This window comes from Melospiza melodia, chromosome 4, assembly GCF_035770615.1.
Source record: "Melospiza melodia melodia isolate bMelMel2 chromosome 4, bMelMel2.pri, whole genome shotgun sequence".
Taxonomy (NCBI): Eukaryota; Metazoa; Chordata; class Aves; order Passeriformes; family Passerellidae; genus Melospiza; species Melospiza melodia.
In genome coordinates, this window is record NC_086197.1 from 97,701,710 (window position 1) to 97,729,090 (window position 27,381).

Consider the following 27,381-nt stretch of genomic DNA (forward strand, 5'->3'; position numbering starts at 1 on the left):
AGTGAAGGAAAGCACGTTACAGACCTTGTCCCCCCAAACTGTGTGTTTGATTGTCCCTCTCTGTTCAGCAGGTCCAGGGTCAGCTGCCTCCATTGATGATCCCCGTGTTCCCTCCAGACCAGCGCACCCTGGCAGCAGCTGCCCAGCAAGGATTCCTCCTTCCTCCTGGCTTCAGCTACAAGGCGGGATGCAGTAAGTGCTGGGGGTTCCTTGACCTGGAGTGGGCACTGCAGGGCTCAGGCTGTGTGAAATAGCACCCTGTCCCAGCTCCTGGGGAATCCTTGACCTGGAGTGGGCACTGCAGGGCTCAGGCTGTGTGAAATAGCACCCTGTCCATGCACAGAGCCATCAGCTCCTGGGGGGTTCCTTTACCTGGAGTGGGCACTGCAGGGCTCAGGCTGTGTGAAATAGCACCCTGTCCCAGCTCCTGGGGATTCCTTTACCTGGAGTGGGCACTGCAGGGCACGGGCTGTGTGAAATAGCACCCTGTCCATGCACAGAGCCATCAGCTCCTGGGGAATCCTTGACCTGGAGTGGGCACTGCAGGGCACGGGCTGTGTGAAATAGCACCCTGTCCATGCACAGAGCCATCAGCTCGCAGGGATGAGTGAGGAGCAGGGCATTGGCTGTTACAGCATGAGAAAAGGCTGTCAGAGATGAGGGATGTGTTCCTACACAACAGCCAAACATCTCACACAAGAGCTGCGTTTGTGCACCTTCTCCCTGACAGGTCTTTCTGACAAGTGAACATGCTCATGACCACAACTTGCATCTGAAGAGAAGCTATTTGAAACTTCCCAATAGATTTCAACACTGTTGTAAGAAAACATGTTTTTTCCTGGAGCAGACTGCTTGCTATTTGTGAACTGAGGGCCTATTCTAGTCTCTTTCTTCACACAGAGCTCACATTAATCTCAACGGAGGCTCTGCACAGAGATCAAAGATAGCATATGCCTTTCAGTTTGATGGACTAACACAAACTCTGAGGATATTTGTGAGAGCCTAACACTTAAAAATATAGCATTTACTTGTTTTAATCTTTGAAAGATTTGTATTGTTCTCTGCATTCTGCAGATTTTTTTTATATTTTATTTAGGCCTTCTATAGGATTTCATCTTCCTGTCAACATGATGAGGATAAGTCCAAGTTAAGAAATAATGAAGGAACTTTATTTCTGTGAATAAACTTAGCTAGAGCATGAATTTCACAGACGTGTTTTCATGCACTTGTAGAACTCTTCTGCATCAGTTTTCTATGGAGTTATCCAGGACTTTCTTGTTCCACCCTTCTCTGTCTCTGCTTTGGGTGTTTGTTGTGTCCATGTCACTGTACCCATCCGTATCCTTGACTGACTCATTAATTCATCAGTTGGTTTGAGTTACTCAGCACTTGCCACTGCTGCATTTTTGGTAAACTTAGAACATAAAAAGATTTCTTTAGTTAAGCTGGCTTAGCCCACAATTTCAGATTTCTCTCAGCTTCTGAACATCACAGGCAAGTACTTGAACACTAACTCAGTTTCTTTGGCCACTAACACCTTTTCCTGATATTTTACAGACTGGGACCACTGTTGCAAATACTGTTCCAAACACTTCCCATCCCTCAGAGCTGCAGTGCCAAAACATGGTCTCATTCAGTTCTTCCAGTGATTTCACACACTCAGCCTCTCAGTGATTCACGCTGCAGAATGTGTAGCTGAGAGCCACGCTGAATGTGAGTGCTGCCATCACTGTGGGTCTGGAAAAGGTCAGCAAAGCACGCTGTTAGACAGGTCTGGCAGATGATATTGTTTCCATGTTAGTCAGGTCCAGCTTGGCTAAAAGGAGCTGAGGTGGTTTTTCCTTTCTTTGTACTGTGTGCACATGAACTCCATGATGGTCCTGTAGTTCCTCACATCTGTGGAATATCAACTCCATGATGGTCCTGCAATTCCTCACATCTATGGAATAATAACTCCATGATAATCCTGTAGTTCCTCACATCTATGGAATACTTAATCCATGATAATCCTGTAGTTCCTCACATCTTCGGAATATTAATTCCATGATAATCCTGTGGTTCCTCACATCTTTGGAATAATAACTCCATGATAGTCCTGTAGTTCCTCACATCTATGGAATACTAACTCCATGATAGTCCTGTAGTTCCTCACATCTTTGGAATACTAACTCCATGATAGTCCTGTAGTTTCTCACATCCATGAAATACTAACTCCATCATAGTCCTGTAGTTCCTCACATCTATGAAGTATTAACTCCACCATAGTCCTGTAGTTCCTCACATCTGTGAAATAGATGTGGCGTTAGGTGTTGTTTGTGTAACCCTGAGAATGGAAAGGCAAAAAGAGCAAAGTTTGTGCTGCTTCTGGCAGTGAGGCTTGGATGAGCAGCGTGCCAAGCTGCAGGGCTGAGCAGGAGCCAGTGGGAAAAGGCAGCTCTGTGTTTGGTGCTTGCCTGGCATGTTTGGCTGAGGAGAAGTGATCAGTAGTCCAAAGGGTTTCTTCCTTTCACTCAGCATCTGGAGTAAACAAAACCTCACATTTAGCCACACCTGGAAAGCTCCACTTAGCTGCCTTCAATCCACGATATGTTCACATCAAGTCGTGGCTTTGACAGACCACTACAACTGTTTCTCCCAATTTTTTGCTTACCCTACTGTGTGTCAGTCCACTTGGCAAAGTCTGTAAGGCAGAGAGCTTTGGGTACAATTTTGTTAAGCACCACCTGAGCCATTTAGGAGCCTAAACCTCCCTCTTGAGAGTGACAAAGGCACTGGGATCTAAGCCTTAGGGGTATCGACCAGATTCTTGTACTGCAAACTTCAGTGCAGCCCCCTGTGCTGGCTTGAACTGAGCTGCAGTGGGTTGCAGTACCAGCATTGCGCTGCAACAGAGAAATTCCAGCAGATCAATTTGCTCAGCTTCTGGCTGGGTTAGATGCCTGATTTTCACTGAGTTTGCTTTTGGGAGCAAAGCCCTCCTAGGAGCTTCCAAAGACCCCACCAAGCATCTTCTGTACATGACTGCCCTTCTGGGATTTAAAATCAGTGTCTGTGCCTGACAAAAATGGATCTCACTTCCACATCTTCCCAGTCCTTTTGGAAAATCTGCCCTTCCTTCTGGACTGATTGCATTTTTCAGAATTGTTTTCTGTGGCTGATTGATGGAAATTCTCTAGTGATGACTCTGTTATTTATTAGCATTAACAACTTGCAGATAGGAATGATAAAAAACTCCACGTGACTATTCAGTTCCAGTCACAAAGAACAAAAAGCTATGAAAGTTTTCACATACTTTTCCTCAAAAAAAAGTGAGATTTGAAAATTTGGGGGAGAGGGAAGAGATCATTATTGCAACAACCAATATTTTCATAAGTAGCTAGTGCTGCAGAGCTCCTTGGCTTTGGAGACGCATTCAGAGGGACATTTGTGCTAATTTAACTCATTCAGTGCTTTCTGACCCACCTGTGCCTCCCCAGAGAGGGTGAAATGTGAGTCCCCAGTGATTCCAGAATGAAAAGTGGGCTCCTCAGGCAGTGCTTACCAAAGGACTCATCGCTCACCAGACAGAGGATGGAAGAGAAGAGCACTGCTTTCTCTACACAAACTGTTTTCTGAGCATTTAGACTGAAGAGAACACAAAAATAATCACAACAGTTGATAGCAGTGGTCCCTTTGGACTCCTTTCATGGCAGACACCCAAGGGAGGGCAGAATACACTGATACTTTATCCCCATCCTTTGCCAGGTTGCAGTGACTGAGCACCCAGGGACCTTCTCACCCAGTGGTGGCATCACTCTGAGATGGGCTGTTGGAAACAAAGAGTTTTTCTCTGCTGGGTTCCAGCCTGATGGAAAACATTCTAGAGAGATGAAATGCTCAAAAGAATCCAGCAGTATCAGTCTCTGTTATGTGCAGAGCAAATGATTCAATTATGCTTTTCCAAATATTTTTCAAAATTGGGTAAATAAAGGGAGGAGAGGGGTAAATATTTTCTCTGTGGTTACATGGCAGGTCATGGTCTTTGGCTTCCAATTTGATGTACTGCATTTCCTTTTCTTTCTTTTTCCCCATAGCAGATCATGCTTGGGAGTGGCTTGGGTTTTCATTTTGTTTTGTTTTTTTAAACAGATGGTTTGCATTACATAAGGGACAATTTACACAAGTTGACACTTCCCCTCTTTTCTCTATGGCATATTGTGTGGTGGTAAAGTTGGCAGGGATGAAGGGAGGAACTTCTATTAGGATTACATTTCTATTTGAGAAAAAGATTCATATTCTCTGCTTCCAGTTAATTTCTAACCTCCATACCTAGATATAATTGCATATATAAAATATTTAATATTATTATTTACAACTGAAGTACTTTTTCTTATGAGGAAAAAAAGGTTGGCAGTATGTGATGGGCTATATAATCCACAATTAGCAAGGTAGATACTGATTACATACTAACTTGCCCTGTATTTAGTTATTAATGTAATGTGTGCTATTTGAAATTTAAGGTTTTTGAGTTTTTCATGCACACCTCTTTATATGTATTTTATGATCCACCTAATGTGTAATTTTTAGATAGATATATAGGGCAAATCTTTTTCCAAAGGGCTGATGTTTCAAGGTTATTGTAAATGAGTTCACGATTGGCAGCATGAGCAGATTTGAGGAGTTGACCCAGTATCCCAGCTATTTAAACTGGTTGTAGCAGCAGGTGAGCACCTTCCTTTTCAGCTGATGCTGAAATCAAACTGAGTCTGATTGCTGCATTTCCCAAAGCTGCTCCCACATCTGGGCTCCCCAGACTGGCTCAGGTCATTTAACCCTTCTTTCCTTCTCATCCCACACCCTGTCCCTGGCTACTGCTGCTGGTTCAGCCCTCCTTGTGGCACTCAGCAGATAATAGACACAGGCCCACATTTCAGCAATGGCAAGGGAAATGTCAGCTCTGCTGAGGTCTCAGGAGCTGTTGCTGTTGACTTCGCTGAAGTCAGATTTCACACCAGATGATACAGATCTGCTAGGGCCACTCTTAGAAATAATTAGAATTTATTTAGAGCTAATTAATATTTCAGAAGTGCTTTGGAAGCATAAAAATGGTGCAAGTGATAGAAGAGAAGAAGTTTTGTATTGTGCCCTTTAAAAACTGCTTAGTTCTGCCTCTGAGCAAGCTGCTCCATCATTTGTAGGTAGTATGATCCTTTTATTAATGCACACATGTATGGGTCTGTGTGATCCTTTTATTAATGCACACATGGATCTGTGTCATCCTTTTATGAATGCACAAATGTATGGATCTGTAGGATCCTTTTATTAATGCACACATGTATGGGTCTGTGTGATCCTTTTATTAATGCACAAATGTATGGGTCTATATGATCCTTTTCTTAATGCACACATGTACAGCTCCGTATGATCCTTTTATTAATGCACATATGGGTCTATATGATCCTTTTATTAATGCACACATGTACAGCTCTGTATGATCCTTTTATTAATGCACATATGGGTCTATATGATCCTTTTCTTAATGCACACATGTACAGCTCTGTATGATCCTTTTATTAATGCACATATGGATCTGTGTGATCCTTTTATTAATGCACACATGCACAGCTCTGTATGATCCTTTTATTAATGCGCACATGGATCTGTGTGATCCTTTTATTAATGCACACATGTATGGGTCTGTGTGATCCTTTCATTAATGCACATATAAATTTTGATGGGTCTTTTCTGATTAGTGATGCTGAGTAGGATTAATTTAGGAAACTGCACTCCAATATTTCTTAAAAAATTTGGTTGCCATGCTAAAAGGGAAGGACATGTTGACCTGTGCCTAAAGCAGTGTGGTGTGTTCTGTCAGTCCTGCAGCTTTTTAGGATGACTGAAGCTGTTGAATTCCACAGTTTCTTGTGTAGAAGATGAAGAACAACTCGCCTTGTATTCTAAACTAAGATGTGCAAGAAACTGAGTTATTTGGAGGTTTTTAGGATTTGTTTTCTTTTCTTGGGAAGCAATAGTTGCCAAGTCTGTGTTTCCAGAAATGGGATTTACCCCAAGTACATTTTCCAGGTTGTTGGCAAATTCTCAGGAAGCCTTTTATTTGCTGATACCTGTGTTATTTTTATGGTGATATGACAGATTTTGGAAACAAGAATTGTTGTTCTTTGCCCACTTGTCCTGTGCCCTGTGGATAATTTGTTGTAACAAATCATATTTTGTTTGCAGTCAGATGTCATCAACACAAGGTTTTTTTGAAACCACTTTAATCACTATTTCAACCATATCCAACTAGGGGGGAGATCTGAATATACAATAGGCACATTTTATATGTCTTACATATCAGCTTGTTGCTGCTGGAGGTGTTCTAAGTAATTCACAGAAATTTATTGATGAAATATCTGATTACCTCTTAAAATTGGCAGAATATGAGAGGTGAACAAGTCAAGCCTAACAAAACTGAAATATGCTGAATTTACCATTCATCTATGTTCTGAACAATAATTCTGATGTCTGATAAAAGTGGAGCTCTCAGTTAATTGGCTCCTCACATAATACAATAAAATTAATGTTTAGGAGTTAAATACCATAAAGTTCCTCAGGGAAAATTGCTGATGTGCCCCTGTTTTTCAGTCAGTCACATGTTTCATGTTTAATGGAGTATCATGTGGACTGTCTCACAATTCTACTTGTGCTCTCTGTCTGTGTTTCTGTCTTCCAAAGAGACTTGAGTGCTAATTTCTGATTTAGCTGTGTCAGCTGACATGCAGGTCATGACAACCACCAAATCACATGGCAAAAATATTGACATTGAAGGCAAAAACAGAAGCTGTGTGCTGTGAAGACCACATGCTGTAGATCCTTTATGAAGATAGATGGTGGTCATCTTCCAGGGCTGCTGTTCATGCCTTGGACAGGGATGAGCATTTGACCCAAGCCTCATATTCCCCCAGGATGGGGAAGAGCAGTGTGGATAGACACTGTAATGTGGATGGAGCAGTGTGGATAGACACTGTGATGTGGATGGAGCAGTGTGGTTAGGCACTGCAATGTGGATGGAGCAGTGTGGATAGACACTGTAATGTGGATGGAGCAGTGTGGACAGACACTGTGATGTGGATGGAGCAGTGTGGACAGACACTGCAATGTGGATGGAGCAGTGTGGATAGACACTGTGATGTGGATGGAGCAGTGTGGTTAGGCACTGCAATGTGGATGGAGCAGTGTGGATAGACACTGTAATGTGGATGGAGCACTGTGGATAGACACTGTGAGGTGGATGGAGCAGTGTGGTTAGGCACTGCAATGTGGATGGAGCAGTGTGGATAGACACTGTAATGTGGATGGAGCAGTGTGGACAGACATTGTAATGTGGATGGAGCAGTGTGGATAGACACTGTGATGTGGATGGAGCAGTGTGGACAGACACTGCAATGTGGATGGAGCGCTGTGGATAGACACTGTATTGTGGATGGAGCAGTGTGGATAGACACTGTGATGTGGATGGAGCAGTGTGGACAGACACTGTAATGTGGATGGAGCAGTGTGGATAGACACTGTAATGTGGATGGAGCAGTGGATAGACACTGTGATGTGGATGGAGCAGTGTGGACAGACACTGTGATGTGGATGGAGCAGTGTGGACAGACACTGTAATGTGGATGGAGCAGTGTGGACAGACGTGATGTGGATGGAGCAGTGTGAATAGACACTGTAATGTGGATGGAGCAGTGTGGATAGACACTGTGATGTGGATGGAGCACTGTAGATAGACACTGCAATGTGGATGGAGCAGTGTGGATAGACACTGTAATGTGGATGGAGCAGTGTGGACAGACACTGTAATGTGGATGGAGCAGTGTGGACAGACATTGTGATGTGGATGGAGCAGTGTGGACAGACACTGTAATGTGGATGGAGCAGTGTGGACAGACACTGCAATGTGGATGGAGCACTGTAGATAGACACTGTGATGTGGATGGAGCACTGTAGATAGACACTGTAATGTGGATGGAGCACTGTAGATAGACACTGTAATGTGGATGGAGCAGTGTGGACAGACACTGTGATGTGGATGGAGCACTGTAGATAGACACTGTGATGTGGATAGAGCAGTGTGGACAGACACTGTGATGTGGATGGAGCAGTGTGGACAGACATTGTGATGTGGATGGAGCAGTGTGGATAGACACTGTGATGTGGATGGAGCAGTGTGGTTAGGCACTGTGATGTGGATGGAGCAGTGTGGACAGACACTGTAATGTGGATGGAGCAGTGTGGTTAGGCACTGTGATGTGGATGGAGCAGTGTGGACAGACACTGTAATGTGGATGGAGCAGTGGATAGACACTGTAATGTGGATGGAGCAGTGTGAATAGACACTGCAATGTAGATGGAGCACTGTGGACAGACACTGCAATGTGGATGGAGCAGTGTGGATAGACACTGTGATGTGGATGGAGCACTGTGGATAGACACTGTGATGTGGATGGAGCAGTGTGGACAGACACTGTGATGTGGATGGAGCACTGTGGATAGACACTGTGATGTGGATGGAGCAGTGTGGATAGACACTGTGATGTGGATGGAGCAGTGTGGACAGACACTGCAATGTGGATGGAGCAGTGTGGACAGACACTGTGATGTGGATGGAGCAGTGTGGACAGACGTGATGTGGATGGAGCAGTGTGGATAGACACTGTGATGTGGATGGAGCAGTGTGGACAGACACTGTAATGTGGATGGAGCAGTGTGGACAGACACTGTGATGTGGATAGAGCACTGTGGATAGACACTGTGATGTGGATGGAGCAGTGTGGTTAGGCACTATATTGTGGATGGAGCAGTGTGGACGGACACTGTAATGTGGATGGAGCACTGTGGATAGGCACTGCAATGTGGATGGAGCAGTGTGGACAGACACTGTATTGTGGATGGAGCAGTGTGGATAGACACTGTATTGTGGATGGAGCAGTGTGGACAGACATTGTGATGTGGATGGAGCAGTGTGGATAGGCACAGCAAGGAGGAGCAGGTTTTAGTGCCAGCTCTGCCTCCCAGCATCCATGGGGATGTGATGGCTCTGTGGGGTTGCAGACGTGGTGGAAGGAGGCAGGGATGCAGAATAGAGGGTGTTTCTGAAGGCTGAAGGCTGTTTCTAAATGGAAGAGTTGCACAGCTCCCCATCTCTGTGTGGCTTCTCCTCACAATTCCAGTGACAACAAAGCTCAGGCAGAACAGTGGGGACCTGTAAAACAGGCTGGGAGTTCCAGCTCAGTTCCCAATGTCTGGTGCTTCACCATTATCCATAGCTGGGCAATGGAATAAAGTCCTGGATTTTTTAATTCATGAGCATGTGCAAACCTTTGTGGAAATACTTTGACTTTCCTTGGAAGCTGCAGTTTTTTAATAAGCTGCAGTTTTTTAATAAATTTTTTAATAATGGAATATAAAGTCCTGGATTTTTTAATTCATGAGCATGTGCAAACCTTTGTGGAAATACTTTGGCTTTCCTTGGAAGCTGCAGTTTTTGAATAAGTGTAATTTGTTCAATACGTACAGAAAAACATTAAAAAATGTGCATCCTGCAATCATGGATGGTTGTGGTTGGCAGGGGTGTCTGAAGGCTTGCAGTGCACCCTCTTGCTTCAGGCAGGGTCCTCAAGGAGATGGGCTCAGACCACTCAGGGCTTTACTCAGCTTCACAAGCACCAAGGACAGAGTGCAGCTGTTTGCACAGCTCTCCACATCTGGCTGTCCTTGTGGGGCACGTCTGAACCAGCTGGCATTTCCTTTTGGAAGCCACTGGTGGTGTCTTCTTCATACTCTTTTTCTTATTAATGTAAGTCCATAAGTCAGGGAGCACTGCTCCTGTCTTCCCATTCCTTTTTGTGCATGTCCACCATCTCTCCAAGAGGATGAGAGGAAAATGAGGCTGATAATAAATGAGTGGGGAGAGGAAATGCAGTGCCTTACCTGTCAGCTGGCCATCAGCTGTGATTATTCATTATAAATGCACTTAAGTGATAAATGGAGTGTAAAATTATTGTGGCTTTTTCTAGTATTTGTCAAAAATGGGGGGAAGAGAACATAGCATTCCTTTTCTGTCAACAGAATGTACTGTAAGAAAATAGTTATTTTGGTATTTTTCATGGAATTTAGTTTAGCATGCAGGTCTTGGAAAATATAATTTAGGAGTTAGGTTTTGTTTTGTACCCTTCATATTCTTTACACTGTTTTCTTTTCTCTTCTTCCATGGTCTCCAACTTTTTTTCATTTGCTGTCCCTGAAAGATAGGTAGGAGAAAAGCAATGAGTTTTTAAAAAATCACAGGCAATAAATGCCCTACTTCTCCTCTTCTGGTATCCTTCTTTTAAGAGAAGAAAATTTCAGGGGAAAAAAAAAATCAGTGTTCTATTGTTTCATATAATCAGGTTCAACTTTAAAATCCTGTCAAAACATTATAATTTAACATTAGCATGTAACTTGATTTATATAGCAAGTAAGACAATTGTGCCTGCTCTGAAGAGCTTGCAGCCTGTCAGGAGACAAGACAAGACACTAGGGGGGATTACAGCATGAAGGAGAATAAATGAGATGAGTGACAGAAAAAGGAATACAAAAAACATCTTCAGGGTTTTGGTGAATGGTGCAACAGACATCATGTTAACTCTTATGCTTTATTTTCACTTTAAAAAAAACTCCTAATGTTTTTTAACTTTAAAAGCTCCTTTGATAAAATTTTGCAAAACATATAAATGGTTTTAGAGGCATTGTTGTATTTCCACAAGTACAGAATGATTTCATACCTGTGAGCTGGTGGCCAGTCAGCTGAAAATGCAGTTCCTAAACACAGGAATTATTATTTTGTGATTTTGTGTGCTGGAACAGGATGTCCCCTTGTCTCTGAACCTCAGCCTAACTCCTGCAGAAAAGGGTTTTCAGGGAGGATCACAGGAGAGTTCATAGAAAGAGTGGTTTGGGAGTGAATGTGCTTCATGGAAAATCCTCTTGTAAGCAAGATCTTGGAGGATTATTTTGGGCAAGGATGAAGGTGTGATTTGGAATTGAAAGAAGTTGCTGTGCATAAATTATCAGGAAGGAGGTTCTGGGTATGTTTGTGGAAGATGGACCAGAAGAAGGATAGAGAGAGAAATAAAGTATTGGCACAGAACTGAGGACTCAGCCTCGTGCTCTGGCACTGCCCACAGTGGGCACCAGTAAGATTCCTCTATATTCTGATATTCCCCATGAATTATCCCCCCTCAGCTGGCATTTCCCCTTCCCTTCTGCAGCTGCTGCATCTCCAGTGCACAAATCTGGGTTCTCTTTATGCAGCCAGCCCTGAAGAGTTCTGCTCTTCAAAGTGATGTCACCAGCTAGCTGGGAAATAATTATGTATTAGGCAATAATGCACCAGCTAATGAAATGAATTTTACCTTGTTGTCACCAGAAAAATCGCAGCCTTTGATCTGCTCCGTGTTTTACCATATGGCCTACTAAAGGAAAACAACAATAAAACTTCTCTCTGCTGCTTTGTTTGTGCAAAAAGTCCACACATAACAAGAGAGGTAGTTTGGAACATGAAGTGAATGCACAAAATGTTTCTTTTGGTGGCTGAAAGATGCTCCCGCCTGCATGCATTTGATTAATAATGAATTTTGGAAATGGGAATGTAATATGGTTGTTTGAGGTTTTATTGGTGTTTTCAGAGTTACAGACTTGTGAGTGGCTTGGGAAATGCCCATTTCTGAGAACTGCCTGTCTTGTCTCACATTCCTGAAATGCTCCTAGAGCTTGGGAAAAAATGCAGCTACTTCTTACATCTAAAAATAAGATGTAATGTAATAGTTGAGACATGCATTTCCCAAATTTCAGAGTTAGCTAAAACAGTTTAGTCAATAAATTCACTCTGATATGGGAATAAATTTAAGGATGCAATGGAAGATGCAGCATGTTCTAGAGCAACAGCAGAAAATGTGTATTTATCAGACAAGAGCTGAGCTCTTTGCTGGTATTCTGGGGGCTGGCAGGTGCTCCTGCACTGTGTCGGTGTCTGAGTGCTTCATGGATGGAGTTCCAGAACCTTCCCTGGGTCTTTAGTCCTGGCTCTTCCACTGGACTGTTGGTGGGAATAGTGGGATTTAGGAATTGGCATGGTGGACTGAGGCTGTGTGTGGAGAGGAACGTGGTAGAGGGCATGCAAGTTTGATCTTTTAATATCTGTGTTTTAATACAAATCATTCAGAACTAGAAATTTAATGGGCTGTAAGAACCAGCATCCTACTGAGACAATTTCCCTCATTCCTTCTTTTTGTCAGTTGAAAAACTAAAACTTTTATTTTCTTTCATGGCGGTTTTTGATCAGAACGTCTTCTTTAGGAGGGAGTTTTGGAATGATGCTGAGCTCATTCTGGGGTGCTGTGGGAGCAGCAGAACACTTTTGTCCCTGATTCTCTGGCCACTGTGTCCTTTTCTCTGTGCCTTCACGTGTCTGGGGCCACTGCTCAGGTCACAAGGTAGCTCTGCAGAAAATGCCAGCTCAGAAAGGTTTTGATTCAGTGCTCAGGAAATCTGCTGCCCACTGACAAATAAATAAATGGAATTGTTGTGGCAGAGACCCTTGGGAATGGGGATGCCTGTGGACATTTTGGATTGCATTGCTTGGCTGGCCAGCCCTGAGTGGCTTCAGTCAACAAAGCATTACTTAAGGTGTTCTTAAATATAAACAGGCACATTTATTTAAGTTAAATATCTGATAAGATGCTTTGCCAGCCCAGTTGCTGCTGGTCCTCCATTACTGGAAGTGGTGGTGTTTGATTCTTAACAGGAGGAGATCAAAATCCTTGAATGACAAAGTCTAACTGAGGAAGGTTGCATTATAAAAAGGGAAAATAAACATTAGCCACTTACCTGAATGTGTGTACAACCAACACAGCTTATTTCTAACATTAAAAAAAATTACATAGATTTATTTCCCTTTGTTTCCTGTAACTAAGGCTTGATAGCATTTGAAACTTTAGTTCAATAATAATTATTAATGACTTCACAGAACACCCTGCATTATGTCCTTAATTGTCTTTTTGTATTTTTTTGCCCAGTTCTTTCAAAAAAGCACAATAAAGGGGAAAACTTTTAATATGTCTTTTTAATGACATGTACAGCAACATTTAGGTAGATTTTCCTGATAGAGTGTTCTGCTTTTTCCGTAGTCTTCCGTAGTGTATTTTTGTGCTACAGAAATCAGGACATAGGGACATACAGAAATGCTCTAGTGAGCCTTATTTGGGTGGAAAGCATTAAAACACTTTATAACTTGAAGAACCAATATAATGTGTGTAACATTTCTTATTATTTTTGCTAGTTTCCTTCATAGTTTTGTGGATGGGGCAGCATGAAGTTTGTTTTAACATATCAGAATTGTTAGAGTTGACCAGAAGTGAGCTCTCCATATCATTAAAACGAGCTGGTCTCCATCTCAATTTTTTGCCATTTCAGGTAATTTTCCTTTATAAATGCCTGCAATTTTTCTTAAAGCCTTTACTGGCTCCCTTTATCTCATTAGGCACAATGCAGTTCTTACTAAAAGTTGAAGTAGTTTTCCTTCAGAAGCAAAATGGAATCTGAAGCCATGAAGTGGAGTTGGTGCAGGGATTTCAAAGGCTGGTATCTGGTTTCCTTAGCTTCACGTGCTTTTTCCTGTTGCAGGATCAAACCCTGCCACTGAAGTGAGATTTTTTTTCCTCCCCTGAAAGAAAACAGTGTTCAATTGAGTGCCATTTCTGCTCTGCGTGAGGCTCAGTTTGCTAACAGTGAGCGGAGTTTAGTTAACTTCATATTTTGGACAAGCTTGTAAATTTGTTCCCTTCTAATGCTGTGATCTTATCAAGGTTGTACTGTTTTCCTTTTCTTCTCCTCCACCCCCATCTTCTTTCTTTCCTTTTTTTGAAGTGCAGCCTTCTGATCAATGTGCACTTTTTTTTTTCCATTTCCCTAAATACATCATGAAAAAGGATGAGGTTTCCGCCTTAATTGCTTGTGCCTTTTATTCACATTCCTCTCCCAGCCAGAATTGTGAAAAGAGTGTTAGTAAAAGGCTGCACAATAGAGCTTTTCATTAGGCCTCAACAAGGCACACAAAGGAAGGCTTTTGGAAGGAGTGAATGCAGGACTTTAATTTGCAGGTGGAGAGCGGATAAAAGGTGCTGACGCCTCTATTATTCTCTTACTTAGGTGACCCCTACCCCGTTCAGCTGATCCCAACTACCATGGCAGCTGCTGCCGCAGCAACGCCGGGCTTAGGCCCTCTCCAACTGCAGGTAAGTCCCGGCTCAATGCAGGGGAGGCAGAGGTTAAGTAAATATGAAAAGCAGTTTTCCTTTCCTGTGCAACGCAGCGCAATTAGCAGGGGTCTGCGGGCTGCTCTCCGCGCACGGAATTTGCATCTTGAGCAGAGGAGTCATCAAGTGATAACACGTTGTCCTCTCACCTTGCTGCAAGTTTTTGTTGGGTTTTTGTGTCCCTGTTTCCAAGTTAACTGCCTTTAGGTTTGTACTTTGAGTTTCCTCATAGCAGGACGTTTGCTTTTCTTGCTGGCATGGTTTAACCCAAGACAACAGCTCAGTGCTCCCCAGCCACTCTCTGGTTTCCCAAAAGTGAGGATTGGGAAATACAAGGTAAAACCTGGGGACTGAGATAAGAACAGTTCCATAATTGGTATCTAGTAAAATGCAATGCTAGTAATAGCAATTATTTCAATGGAAAAGAGAGAAGAATGAAACCCAGGAAAGCAGTTGCTCTCCACCTGCTGACCAGTGCCCAGCCTGTCCCCAAGCAGTGGTTGACTCCAGTTCATTAACTGAACATGACATTCTCTGCTGTGGAATATTCCTTTGGTCAGCTGTCTCAGCCTTGCTGCCTCCCAGTGCTCTTGTGCAGCTTCTCACAACCTGAGAAATCCTTGGTTTAGGGTAAGGACTACTCAGCAACAGCCCAAACATGGATGTGTTACCAAATACTGTCATCCTAAATCCAAAGCACAGCGCTGTACCAGCTAGAGAAGAAAGGCTGTGCTGTCCCAGCTGAAACCAGGACACCTTTCCATTAGCTCGTTCTCCTGCAGGCTGTAAAACACCAAAATGCTGGAATGGATTGTTGGGCAGAAGAGCTCTGTCCTGACAAGCACTTTTAAACTGCTTAGGAGTCGTTACCATGATTATGTCCTTTCAGGCCATAAGCTCTTCAGAGCAATAACTGCCCCCCCTACTGTGTTTTATGGTGCCCAGAGCATTTTAGGCACTGCTGTAGTGCAGATAATTAGTGATTATTCTAATTTACCATGGACAATGAGAGAATAGGTGGAAAGATACTGAAGGGTTGGAGTTGTTTTCAGCTACAATAGAGAGGTGACCTGGTAGCCAGATGTATGTGATTGAGACTGTCAGTATTCTGATTTTTGGAGGCATTAGGCTGTCCATGGGTCTTAATGCTGGCAAGTCTGGATATTCCTGATCAGCCACAGGAATTAAACAAGTGTGGTGTCCAGTGCCACAGTGGGAGTTTTGCTGCCTGTTGTGTGTGCTGGACTGGTGGGAGGAAGCCAAGTAATAGTTGGGATTGAGAGGAAGTCAAGATCCAACTGGTCTGAGATTCTGCAGAGTCTGGGTCGCCGCTCTGTCCTAGCACCAGAAAATCCCCACTCTGTGCCCTGCAGCGCATGTCCCTCAGTGCAGTGTGGAGCAGCAGAGCGCTGCACCTGCAGGGCCGGGCTCAGCCCTCAGCTGGGCTCTGTGCAGCGCATCCTCCAGCCCAGCCTGGCCCACGTCCCTGTGTGTGCAGCACACATCACATATTCCACTTGTTTGGCCGGCCTGCTGGAGCGTGGGACACTGCTCTGGGGAAGATTTTTATTTTTTTGCTTTATTTTATTTTATTTTACCGCAGCCAGCGGAAGTGAGCTGAGTTTCATAGAAATAGCTGCCAGTGTGTAAGCTGACACATTCCATGCACCACGGAGGTTAATACATTCGTTCCCATTGTGCCTTTGTATGAAAAGCAACATTGTCTGTGTGGTAGTTTCTGATTCTCCGAGTTACAAATGCCGTGGGCGGCTCAGGAATCATGGGAGCCACAGAAGTCATCCCTCTGAAATGAGTTTTGAGGCGTTGCAGTATTGATAAAGTGCTTTTAATAGCCAAACACACATGAGCAGACATATGGAAGCAAGAGGGAGGGGAAAAGGAAAAGCAAACATGGAGCCAGCTAGCAATGCAGGAACAACACTGATTCCAATTCTTATCTTTTCAGTCATTCAGTGCTAAAATAATGCCTCAGTGCTCCAGTGAGATGGTAGGATGGTTTACTTTCATTTCAGGAGCAGCTCTGGGCTGTAACTGTGCATGCTGTGGGCTGAAGTAGCCTGGTTAAAAGGGCTCTATCACAATAACAGTTCTCTTGTTAAAAGGTGGGCTTTGTGCAAAAGTGATGCAGTCATGAGGATCTTAGGATGAGTTTAGGTTATGGAAAAGTTGAGAACCTCAAAGGCCTCTTGTTCCTGTGCAGAGGACATTACAATGAAAATATTGACCAAATTCACCTATGTTGTTTTGCTACATGTCTGGAGTTGGAGGGAGAGTTTGGCAGCCAGTCAGTGGGAGAGGCTCAGATTCCTGACGTAGCAGACTCTCCTAAATGTTTCAGATCTGATCTCTAGGGGCATGTATATGCTAGAAATAAACTGAAGCTGATTTTTCTTCACATCTTACCAGTGATTTTTTGCTATCACTGTAGTCTATCTGATAGAAATTGGACATGCCTCTTAACTTGTGGTGCCATTTGAAAGAGTCAGGCTAGATTTGCTTCTGGAAAGGTTTTATCATTGAGGATTCGGAACAGATGCCCACCTATGCTGACATGAATGGAGCTCAGCTTAGCTGCTAGACTAGAAAGACTGTGCCTTCCAAACTCTGTTCAAATCCAGTTTAGCTCAGTGGTGACTTTGTTGATTCATAGAGAAAGATTCATGTTTGGATGGTTTTGGTCCAAACCCACCTTTAAATGGCTTTGCAGTCTCTTTCAAGGAGGAACTCTTCTTACTTCAGACATTCCCCTGCTTATCTTATAATTCTGGTGTTCCCTGCACAGCCTGTGTCATCTGGCCATCAGGCAGTAAAAGGTCAGGAAAGTGGCATGTTCCCTCTTTCCTTCTCTCTCTGTCCTCCCTATCACTCATCTTTCAGGCTCTGTGTACTTGAGGCAGGGGAGATCAAAGGACCTGACACAATGCTCAGCTTGTTGCTCCCAGCAAAATCCCATACACGACTTTATCTCAGTGAGGACAAAGCCAAGGAATGTCTCTTGTTTGTTTATGGAACAATAAACACGTCTTTGTTATTTCACTGGAGAATTTTAAGTCGGGTCATGGCTTCAGTGGTGTGCTGTGAGATCAACAGGAAGTGCTTTTTTTATCCCTGCTTGTCAAAATCGAGTTTTTGTTTTTGCAAATGAAGTGCACGCTGTATTTATAGAAGAAGAGCTAGCACCTGGTTGTTCCTGTGGCAGAGGAGCTCTCTGTCAGTGAAGATGCAGTCCCTCATTCTGAGGTCCCAGTGGCTCACAGTGATGGATTTGGAATCCAAGGCTTCCATTCCTCTCCCCACCTCTGAGTCCCCTCTGGGATGTTCAGATTAATGATTGTACAGAACACCCTTCATTGCCTCCTTAATTGTCTTCCGGATTTTTTTGCCCAGTTCATTCAAAAAAGCACAATAACCACAATATTTGCCATGTGGGATTGCCTTGATTCCCAGGATCCACAGAGAGAGGGCAGTGCCTCAGTGAGGATGGAAGGTGACCCTGGCATTGTCAGAGGCTGTAAAGGAAGCAGAGGGATGGGGCTGGAAAAGCTGGAACTGCCTTGGTGCAAGCTGGAACCTGTCCTCTGATAAAGCTTTGTCTGTCAGCCCTCTGCATTCACTCATTCCCACTTTCAATGACAAAAATGCCATTTGGGGGAAAAAAAGTGGTTTTACCTTTCTTCTGTTACTGAGAAGTCATTGCTGAGCATCACTGTGGCGAAATCCCTCTTGGTAAGCACACAGGTTTCTTACATCAGCTTTCCCCCTCATAACCATCCTCTGGTCTTGTTCTTCAGGAGTGGTGCAGGATGGCAGCTATGGTTCAAATGAGAGAAAACTGAACATAAATTGTGACTGTGTTTTACTGAGCAAGGCTAATGACTCAGCAGCATTTTTTTAGTTTTGCACAAACTAAACTGCAGGGTTTGTTGTAGTGCCAGTCATCGTGGGCATAGCTAATGAAACATCTGAAATAGATGTTACCATAAGTCTGCGCAAATTCTTTATAAAGTTGCATCTGAAAGTTTCTTTTCTGATAAAAAGTTTTTTGTGAGTAGTTTCTGAGCATTAGGGAAGAGGGGAACTAATCACACAGCGTGAAAGCTGAGAGGAATCTGCACCATTGGGAGTGGGAATGGTTCAGATTTCCCAGATTGCTTGTTTGATAACCAGATAGTGACAACAACTGATTAATTGGCAGTGACACAAATGCTCTATATACCCATAACTCCATTGAGAGATAATGCTGGATGAATAATGACAGCTGCCTGTGCAGTCTTACTGTATGGACATTTTGTGTCCTGTCAAAACACCAGAGCAGTCTGATGTCATACAGACTTCCTGCAAACATCTGCTCTTGGGAAAAAAACACCCCAAAAAGTTGGGAGTGCCAACACTCAAACTTTCTTCCCTCTTCATCTCAGTGTGAGGCAGGGCTTCAGAATTGTTTGTGCTTGTGCTCAGCATCGTGTCCAAATCTGTCAGGAGAAGCTGCCATCAGTGTGTGAGTGTGACACCAGTCCTTAGGAGAGTCCTGGATTCTGTATTTGTGTAAAGATGAGGAGCACATTTAGACCTTGAACAGCCTGGCCAAGTTTTTTAGTCTCTATTTCCTATATGAAGTACTTGGGTCAATTAATGTTTTCTTACTACCGACCTGTTCTCTTAGTTGTGTGGTAAGATGCATACCAGGGCCTGGATTTAAATGGAATTTTAGAAACTGACCACAGTTTTGGGAATATTTGGGCCTCAAGCAGGCACTGATGTTAGAGATCAGATTTTGGCAAAAATCTGTTTGGAGTTTGAGGGCTGTGCAGGATTGTTCACCGCGCTGTTATTTAGGTGTCAGCTCAGTACAATTTCCCTGTGGAAAGCCTTGCTTGCAGGTATCCCAAGGATCCACAGTCCCTGGGAAGCACAGAGCACTCTGACAAGTGTGCAGCCGCTGAAAAGGAGGCAGAGTGCTCCAGTGGTCACACAAGTGTTCCATAAAACATCTGTTACTCTGGAACAAAAGTAAAATTAAAGCCTTCTCAGTCAGAAACCTGTTTTTTTCTTACATATCAGCTTCCTTTTGGCTTCTTCACCATTGCAGGGATGAGCTACAGATCTCCACTCACCAGTTCAGGCTTTTTCTCTGGAGTGTCTCCTTGAGTTTCATTTGAAATGTTGCTGAGGACAGAACTTCCCCTTGCTCTTAAAGAGATATTGCCATATTGCTGTGCATTAATTGTCAAAACTGGGGTTTTTTTCGCATATCTCTTTCTGATTTCTTGCTATAATCCCTATTTATAACCAGATTAGGCAGTTGACCTTCCAGTGTTCCAGCACCTCAAATCTGTGAAAGAAGACTGTGAAGAAGCTGTACAGACACTGGAGTGGTGCATCTGAATATTGAAAACTTCATTCTCCCCTCGTTTTGGGGAGCCAGGTTGCCAAAGCTGCAGAGACATCTGAATTATTTCTGGTGAGGGGAAGTCTAGCACCCCATTATTGTCCCCAGTGAATGCAGCCAAGAGGGCAATGCTTCATCCATTATTCCTTCACTCTGCACTGGGGACTCTTTGGGATATTGCTGTAACCAGTTCTTTGCTTACAGGGAACTAAACTGGATTTTGGCAGTGCAGGGTTATTTCTTCTGTTTGCTAGGCAGTGTCTTCCTTTAAACACCATCTAAGCTAATATTTGAAAATATTTATTTCTATTCAACAGCAAGAGTATCCTGTCCCTGTTTGGTTTTTACTTTACCTGTCCTCATTAATTGGACTGTGACTTCATTTGTAGGGATTGAATCATTAGTGCACAGTTTATTTACAACATTATAATACTCATGCAACCCACTTAAGTATTTAAAAGAAATAGAATTAGTTTTTCACTGTGAGCACACACATCTGGGGAAAAAAACAAGCAAGTGCAGGAAAAGTGAGATTTCTCATTAGCATAGCCAGGAGATGCAGCTGTCCATCTGCCATTAGCTCAGTGCATGGCTCTGCTGTTTGCTGTGGCCATCACAAACAACAATAGTAAGAGGAGTAATAAAACAACAGTTTTTGTTGGATACCCTTTAAAATAGCTTTTTAAAATTGTTGCATTATGCAGGTTATTATATATATTATAGATATTCTGTTATATATAGAATATACATAACAATTATTATAATATCATCTATATAGATAATTATATATAATATGCATAATTATATATATTATATACATAGAATAACATGTAGAATATAGTATATTCTGTATATTATTCCATATTCCCTGCTTCTGTCCACCACTTCTTTCTGGCTGTGTACGTGAATTGTTGGCCCCTGGGTATTTGCCACCTGTACTGCCCATGGCAGCCAAGATGGGTATTTCATAAAGGTCAGTGAAGACCAAGGTCCTTCATCTAGCAAAGTGTGGGGCCCAGAACTCTGCATGTAAAAGAAGCTACAGCCATCTAGCCATGTGTTGTTGTGGGGTAAGTTGTCTTCTAAAAATTCTATCTTTCCAAGGTTTCTTGGTGATGATTTTAAGATATGTATTTAACTCTAAAAGTAAGGTGTGGGGTTAGAGGCTGTGGATTGCCAAGAGCACCTCTGAAAAATCTCTACTTTTTTAAATGGAAAAAGTTCTTCTCAATTAACTCCAGAGCACGCCTTGCAAGTCCAGCCACTCCTCCCTTTCTGGATACCTGCTGGGCACCTGAGGTTGTGGTAGGTTGTGTAGAAGCCTGAGCCACAGAGCACAGCTCAAATAAATCTTGTTCATGGTGGCTAAGTGTGCTTTGGAGCTGGCATTCAAATAGCCCATCTTGCCTTTGATAGAATCTTACACAATGGTATGGGTAAACCCAATATATTCTATTAAAATAGGTTTGGCTGAAAAGCCTGATCACATCATTTTATCAGAATCCAGTCAGTGTAGGGAAGACAGTGATTCCAGAAGACTGCATGGAAGTGCTTTGTGTTTTATTGAGCACTGTGGGTATCTGAGAACACACCACAGTGGGCATTTGCAGGCAGTAAATACACCTGGTAAAACAACACCAAGGCTACTCTGTGCCTTGTCACATTAGAGCTGCCACCGCTCTCCAGGCGAAGGAATTAGCAGGAACAGCGCATTCATTTTACCCAGATTTACAGTCCTTTCTGCAGAACTTTCAGCCTCCATCCATACCTGTGAAAAATGGAAAGGGCTGAGCAATGCCCAGCCGGAGTGCCTTGCTGGCAGGGCTCTGTGTGCATGGCTGGGTTGTGCTCCAGGCCAGGCTGAGCCCCTGTCCCCCTCCCCGCAGCCCCGGGCCTGCAGGGCACACACACACCAGCACACATATGATTAATACAGCACAGCTGCACCAGGGGCTCATTTGCATGTGCATTAACAGAGGCAAAAACAACAATTCAATTACACCCAGAGCCATTCTGCATACTAAGGACGTGTGCAAATGGGCTGCAAGGAGTGCAGCCAGCCTTCCCCCTGCTCTCCTGAGCTCACATGGGCTCAGCACTGCTCAGCACAGAGAAAACCTGTGAGGAGATGCTCAGGCAGCTCCTGCTCCTCCTGCCCCACTCCTGGAAGGCATTTGGCCAGTGGAAATAACATCTTTTCTGGTTATTTTCTATTTACCAGCCTTCAGCTCCATGCTGCTGTCCCTTTACCTATGAGCCCCAGCACGAGGACAGCAAATCCTGTAGCTTGAGTTCCATATGCACACATTTATAATGTTTTCTTTCACCTCATCACTTGTGTTGTTTCCATTTGGCTTTGTCCTTCTCTGCCACAAGATTTCTCCTCTCATGAATTAGCCCAAAATCACCATTTCTGTGCCTTTTTCTTGTAGTGACCATGTATATCTGATTACAGTATAATTCAGTGATTTTCTGCTAGGGGACCATTGATCCTTTTAGTGGATCCAAAAAGTGTCCCAGGGAAGTTGACCTGCTTTAGGTGGACTGTTCTATCACAATGCATTGGTCTTTGTCTCTGCTAAGAAAGCTGTGGAGTTCTCCAATGGCAAAGGTGAAAACCCCCAGGTGCTCAGTGCCCCATCCTGCAGCTGATAACTGGTACAGAACCTGATTCTGGTGACAGGAGCAGATGTTCTCTGAGCCCTGCAGGATTTAGTGGGCAGGAGTTTAGAGCAGATTTCAGAAGTGCTCTAATATAATACAGACTTCTTGCAAGTCCAACTTCCAGTTGGAAGTACTGCAGCACTGGAGCTTATGCTATAGGAACACTTAGGCTATAAGTTAAGGTTTTTTAGCTGTAAGTTGTTCCCTAACTTGGTGTTTTAACTAACAACCACCTCTGTCCTCAGTGTGCTTTTCATACACACACTGCAAGGTGCTGCAGAATGTTAGGCCCTGATCCATAGCCACTATCCCAGTTTTTGGGGAGGTGAGACATTGAACACTGACCTGCATGGACTAGTTAAACAGAGCTCTGTTTCATCTGGAGAAGAGATAACAAAGAACCTTTGGAAACCTGACATTGGGATGCCCAGCTGCCCTGGGTGGCAGCCCCAGTGTCCCTGAGTTAGTGGCCATTTGTGTGAGACACCTCAGTCCATGGTGTGAGCAGGGAAATAAAGCGGGTCATGCAGGGAGGAGTGTGTGCCTGTCTGGCGAGTGTGCCTTCCCTGCTTCTCTCCTGCAGAAATGTTACCCTTGCTCCTTCTTGGGGTTAGCCTGACAGACGGCAGCAGATCACTCCTTGATTATTTATAAGGCATTAATTTTAGATGAATATTGCTGGAGTAACTGACATCATAAGTAGTTTTAGCAGCCAGCAGAAGAGCCTGCTTGCAGATTGGAATATGACAGGCTTCACTTAGTCAGTGTCCTGAGACAAAGTCTGAGTGTTTGAGGGAAGAACAAGGAGTGGAGGTGGCTGTGTAAGCCAGGACATTGCTTTATGTCTGTGCCACAGAACCCCAGCTCAGATCAGTGGAACTGTGGTGTCAAAGCTGAGTTCAGCAAGACAAAACCAGAACAGCAGCAGTGGCAGCCCCTGCCTGCCAGTGTCAGGAAAGACCTTCTGAGAGTTCTCACACTGCCCCAGAGTAACTTTTGTTGTTAAAGAGGCAAATAACAACCCTTGTACACACCTTGAGGTGCTTCCCTTCCTGTACTGGCCACAGTGCAGGTCTGTGAGGTGTTTGTGTTTCCCATTGTTTCTTGGCTTACATTCATTGGGAATTAATGCTCCTGGGAAAGGTCTCTATGAAGAATCTGGTAACAGAACCAAAAAGACTTCCTTTTTCCCCCCCCCCCCCTTACTTTGTGTCCTTTGCACATTCCAGACACTGGGTTTTGAAAGAGTTGGCTGGTGCTGCTGGTTTTCCTATTATGTTGTTTGCTCTTTTCAGAGGGATGTTGCTGAAAAGAAGATTATATAATCATGCAAATCAGATTGTATAATCCTGAGCAAACTGTCCAGAGGGGGGAGAGGAGGGGACTCACACTGCTTGGCTGGCTGGGGGAGCTCTCTCTGGAATCCCAGACTGGGCCCTTCTGGGGCTGTGGGAGCTGCAGCCAGCCTGGGAAGTGTTTGTGGATATTTCTGGAGTTCGCTGTCTCCGTGCTGAGCTCTGCCAGCAGTGTGTATTTACACGGGAAAAGTGCAAATCAGTGACGTGCTCACCCTGCAGTGCCTGTGGGACAGGGGGAACCTGACAAACCTGCACTAACAGATAGATAGTGCCTGCTGATACAGACCTGCTGCTGTGGGTCCCCAGCCAAATTACTGCAGTTGTTCATCCTAAAGCACAGCTCAGGAAATGCTCTCTGGGACTGTTGCTGTCTGTTGTGCCCACATCAGATGGCATGGTTTGCTGTCAGATTGGTGTAATATCTGAATGTGGAAGGATTTTGATTTATGCCTCATTTCTCACTGCAGTCCATCTCATGGCCGTTTTTGGTGCCCAAAGTTCAGGTCGCTTTCAGGAGCCAAGGCAGAAGTGAAGGAACAGAGCAGTAAATGTGTGCACAAGAAGTGCATCCCTGGCCTGGGACACAAACTGCATATGGCAAGAACTGTGCAAGCCTTTGGAAGTTTCTGAACTCTTCCCCTTTCTTTTAGTAAGTCTGATTTCTTGCCAGGCTTGACTGCTAGCAGCCAGGGTATTAAATCACCTTTTTATGAATGGGGGCTCATATTAGGCACAGTTTGTAACTATGAAATACCTAATTACTGTAGATCAAAGTGTTGGACGAGAAACCACTGAGGTCAGGAGCCTTGCTCTGTTTTCCTTTCCAAAGCCATCAGTGGAACTTTTCTCAACAGAAGTTACCAGGTATCTGGAGATGCAGCTTCCACAGTGTCAAACTGAATTATTCTGCTGTGCCAGGATAGCCCAAGCTTGTGCCTGAAGTTGAGTCAAAGTGCAAGTTTTTCCCCAATACGTAGGCTCAGTTTCCCCAAATTCCTTTTCTCCTTTTAGAGGTTCTCTAGTGAGTTTGGTGTCCCCTGGGCACCCTGCAGGAGCTCCCTGGGGATTTAGGCATTCCAGGTTTGTTTTCACTAAAAGGCATTGTTCCGCAGCAAGTGTGGAGAGAAATGACTACTGAAAACTGAGGAAATGTTCCATTTTTTAAGAAAAGCTGATGTGTCACTTTACTCATTGACTATGAGCTGAATAGACATCCAACCCTTAAAATACTTTCTCCCCCCTTTTCCTTTTTATTGCCTGGAATCCTAAGAGCTTTATCATTTGCAGTCATAAAATGAAAATATACACCAAACCCTCAAAGGGCAAGTATGAAATTAAATTATATTTGGGCAGCTGTAACCTTTTAAAACGATCAGATTCCAGTTAATGTATTTCTTCCTGTTCTGAATGCTGCCATGGTGTTTGATGGTGGGAAGCAGTCCAAAGGGCATTGGGAGATAATAAATTCACTGGAAATTTCACCCTGAGGCGAGCCTCCATCCACCAAGGCTTCCATTTAGCAGGACTGACCTAAAAATCTTGTCACATCCAAAGGTCGCCTAGGTTGGGCTTGGTGTGTCCCATCCATCTCTCGTGGTGCAGAGAGTGACAGCAGAGCTCAGTCACAGCATCAGGGTGTGCAGGACAGGCAGGGCAGAGGGAAGGAAGGGAGGGAGGGAGGACGGTTCTGATGGCAATTTTGGGCCAGTTTTGGGGCTCCTGGGCCAGTTTTGGGAGCAGAGCCCATCTTGGGGGTTCCCTGCTCACGCAGGGCAAGGGGGGACAGCTGACCATGGGCTCTGGGGCAGGGCAGCCCCCAGGTGTGAAAATGCCATGGGATCCTGCTGGGGCACCCTAAACTGGCCCTGAGCATCTCCTGCTTGCTGCCAGCCTGGTCAGGCAAAACAGCTCACAGCTCACGCAGAGCCTTACTTCAGGAGGGGCAGAATCTGAAAAGGTGGCACTGATGACACTGGGAGGTGCCATCTGTAAGAGCAGTGGCTCTTAGGGAACAATTTGACACTAATTATAAATATAATTTTATAATTATAATTATATGAAAATAAATGTATATTGTACTATAATATTTATCATCATATAATATTATGATAATTGTAATATATAATATTAAAATATATATTATACTATAATATATATTATATTTTGTAGTTAGTTACATATATTAAATATATAATATACAATATAATATAATATATAGTATATAGTATGTAATATATAATACATAATACATAAAACATACAGCATAATATAATATTATAACATACAATATAATTATAATATAGTATTATAAGTATTATAAGTATTGTAATATAATAATTTTTATATATAGTAAATCTGTATTATAGTATTTATATAATTATAATATACATTTATAATTATTTATTATTATGTATTATTTATAATTATATATTATTTATTGTTATTATAATTACTCCAGTTAATTTGGTAAGATATTTCCAGTAATAATAATTTGGTAAGATACTTCCAATAATAGTAATTTGGTAAGGTATTTCCAATCTCACGAGGAAAATCTGTGCTGTGCATCCTCTAGGATGTTGCTTATCCTAAGCTCATTAGAATCAGTGTAATCCCCTCACACAATAAATGAAGGCAAAGGGCCCTTCAGGATGACTGTTGTCTTTCAGTCAAAGTTCCTCCTTCTGCAGGTGAAAGCTCCCTGTGCTTGCAGTATATGAAATATTGAGCTCAGGGCCTGGAGTTGCAGAGCAGAAGTGTGTTTGAAGAGATCTGACTCACCATAATTGGTCTGCCTTAATTGGGGATGAGCCCTGCAGCATCTGTCCCTCGTGTGCTGGGGGTGTGAATCTCCTTCTCCCGATTCCCTGGAGGAGGATCACACAGACAGACAGACAGACAGACAGACAGACGGACTGCCAGTCACTGCTGGGCTGAGGAGCCAAGGGCTGCCTGTCCCACAGCCTGGCTGGCTGGCAATGGGAACTGTTCAGGGTCCTTCTGCAGAGTGGAACACCCCACTGCTGAAGGAAACTGCTGTGTGTGCTGCGAGCACCAGGCTGATTCTCTGGGACACATTAAGGTGAAGATAAAAATGAGAAGTGAGTTATTAAATAAAATCTCTGTAACCTTGGCCATGCAATAAAAACCCTCCAGTGAAATACGCAGGTTCCCAAATTCACAGGATATTCACCAAGTTAAGTTTGTAACTCCTCCTGGAATTGTGCTGACGTCTCTCCATGAATTTCAGTAAATCAGATCCTTCTGAGGAGGATTGTAAGTTGTGTGTTCCCATGCTTGTTATTTTCAGAAGTGTTTCACACATTCTTACAAACATACTATATTTGAGGCAAACACAGTAAAGAAGGGCAGGATTGGCCAGCTGTCAGTGTTTGTCTTCATTTTCCTTGGGTTCACACTCCGCTTTATGTTAACATATATGTTCTCCACACAAAGCCAAAGGAATTTGCAGGCAGCTCTGGGGGAGTTGTCTGCCCTTCCCCACATGTTGTGTCCTGAAAATGCAGCTCTGTGCCTTACCCATTGGAGGCTTTGGGGGAGACAGAACCTCTCTCCATCTGACTTGTACAAAGAGAAAAAAAGGAAAATGTGTGTTTTTCAT

The 27,381-nt window shown here is 43.5% G+C and overlaps 1 protein-coding gene across 12 annotated transcripts in view; it reads left to right on the top strand.

Annotated features, from left to right (window-relative positions):
* Positions 1 to 27,381, top strand: part of SOX5 (SRY-box transcription factor 5) — a 595,693-nt gene that overhangs the window by 502,641 nt on the left and 65,671 nt on the right. For 10 of the 12 annotated variants that reach the window (XM_063155718.1, XM_063155717.1, XM_063155723.1 and 7 more), the window contains 2 exons: positions 69 to 192; positions 14,224 to 14,309. In XM_063155718.1, coding sequence (XP_063011788.1) covers positions 69 to 192; positions 14,224 to 14,309 — 210 coding nt within the window. The remainder of the gene's footprint in view (positions 1 to 68; positions 193 to 14,223; positions 14,310 to 27,381) is intronic. The other 2 variants (XM_063155712.1, XM_063155722.1) reach the window with 1 other exon arrangement.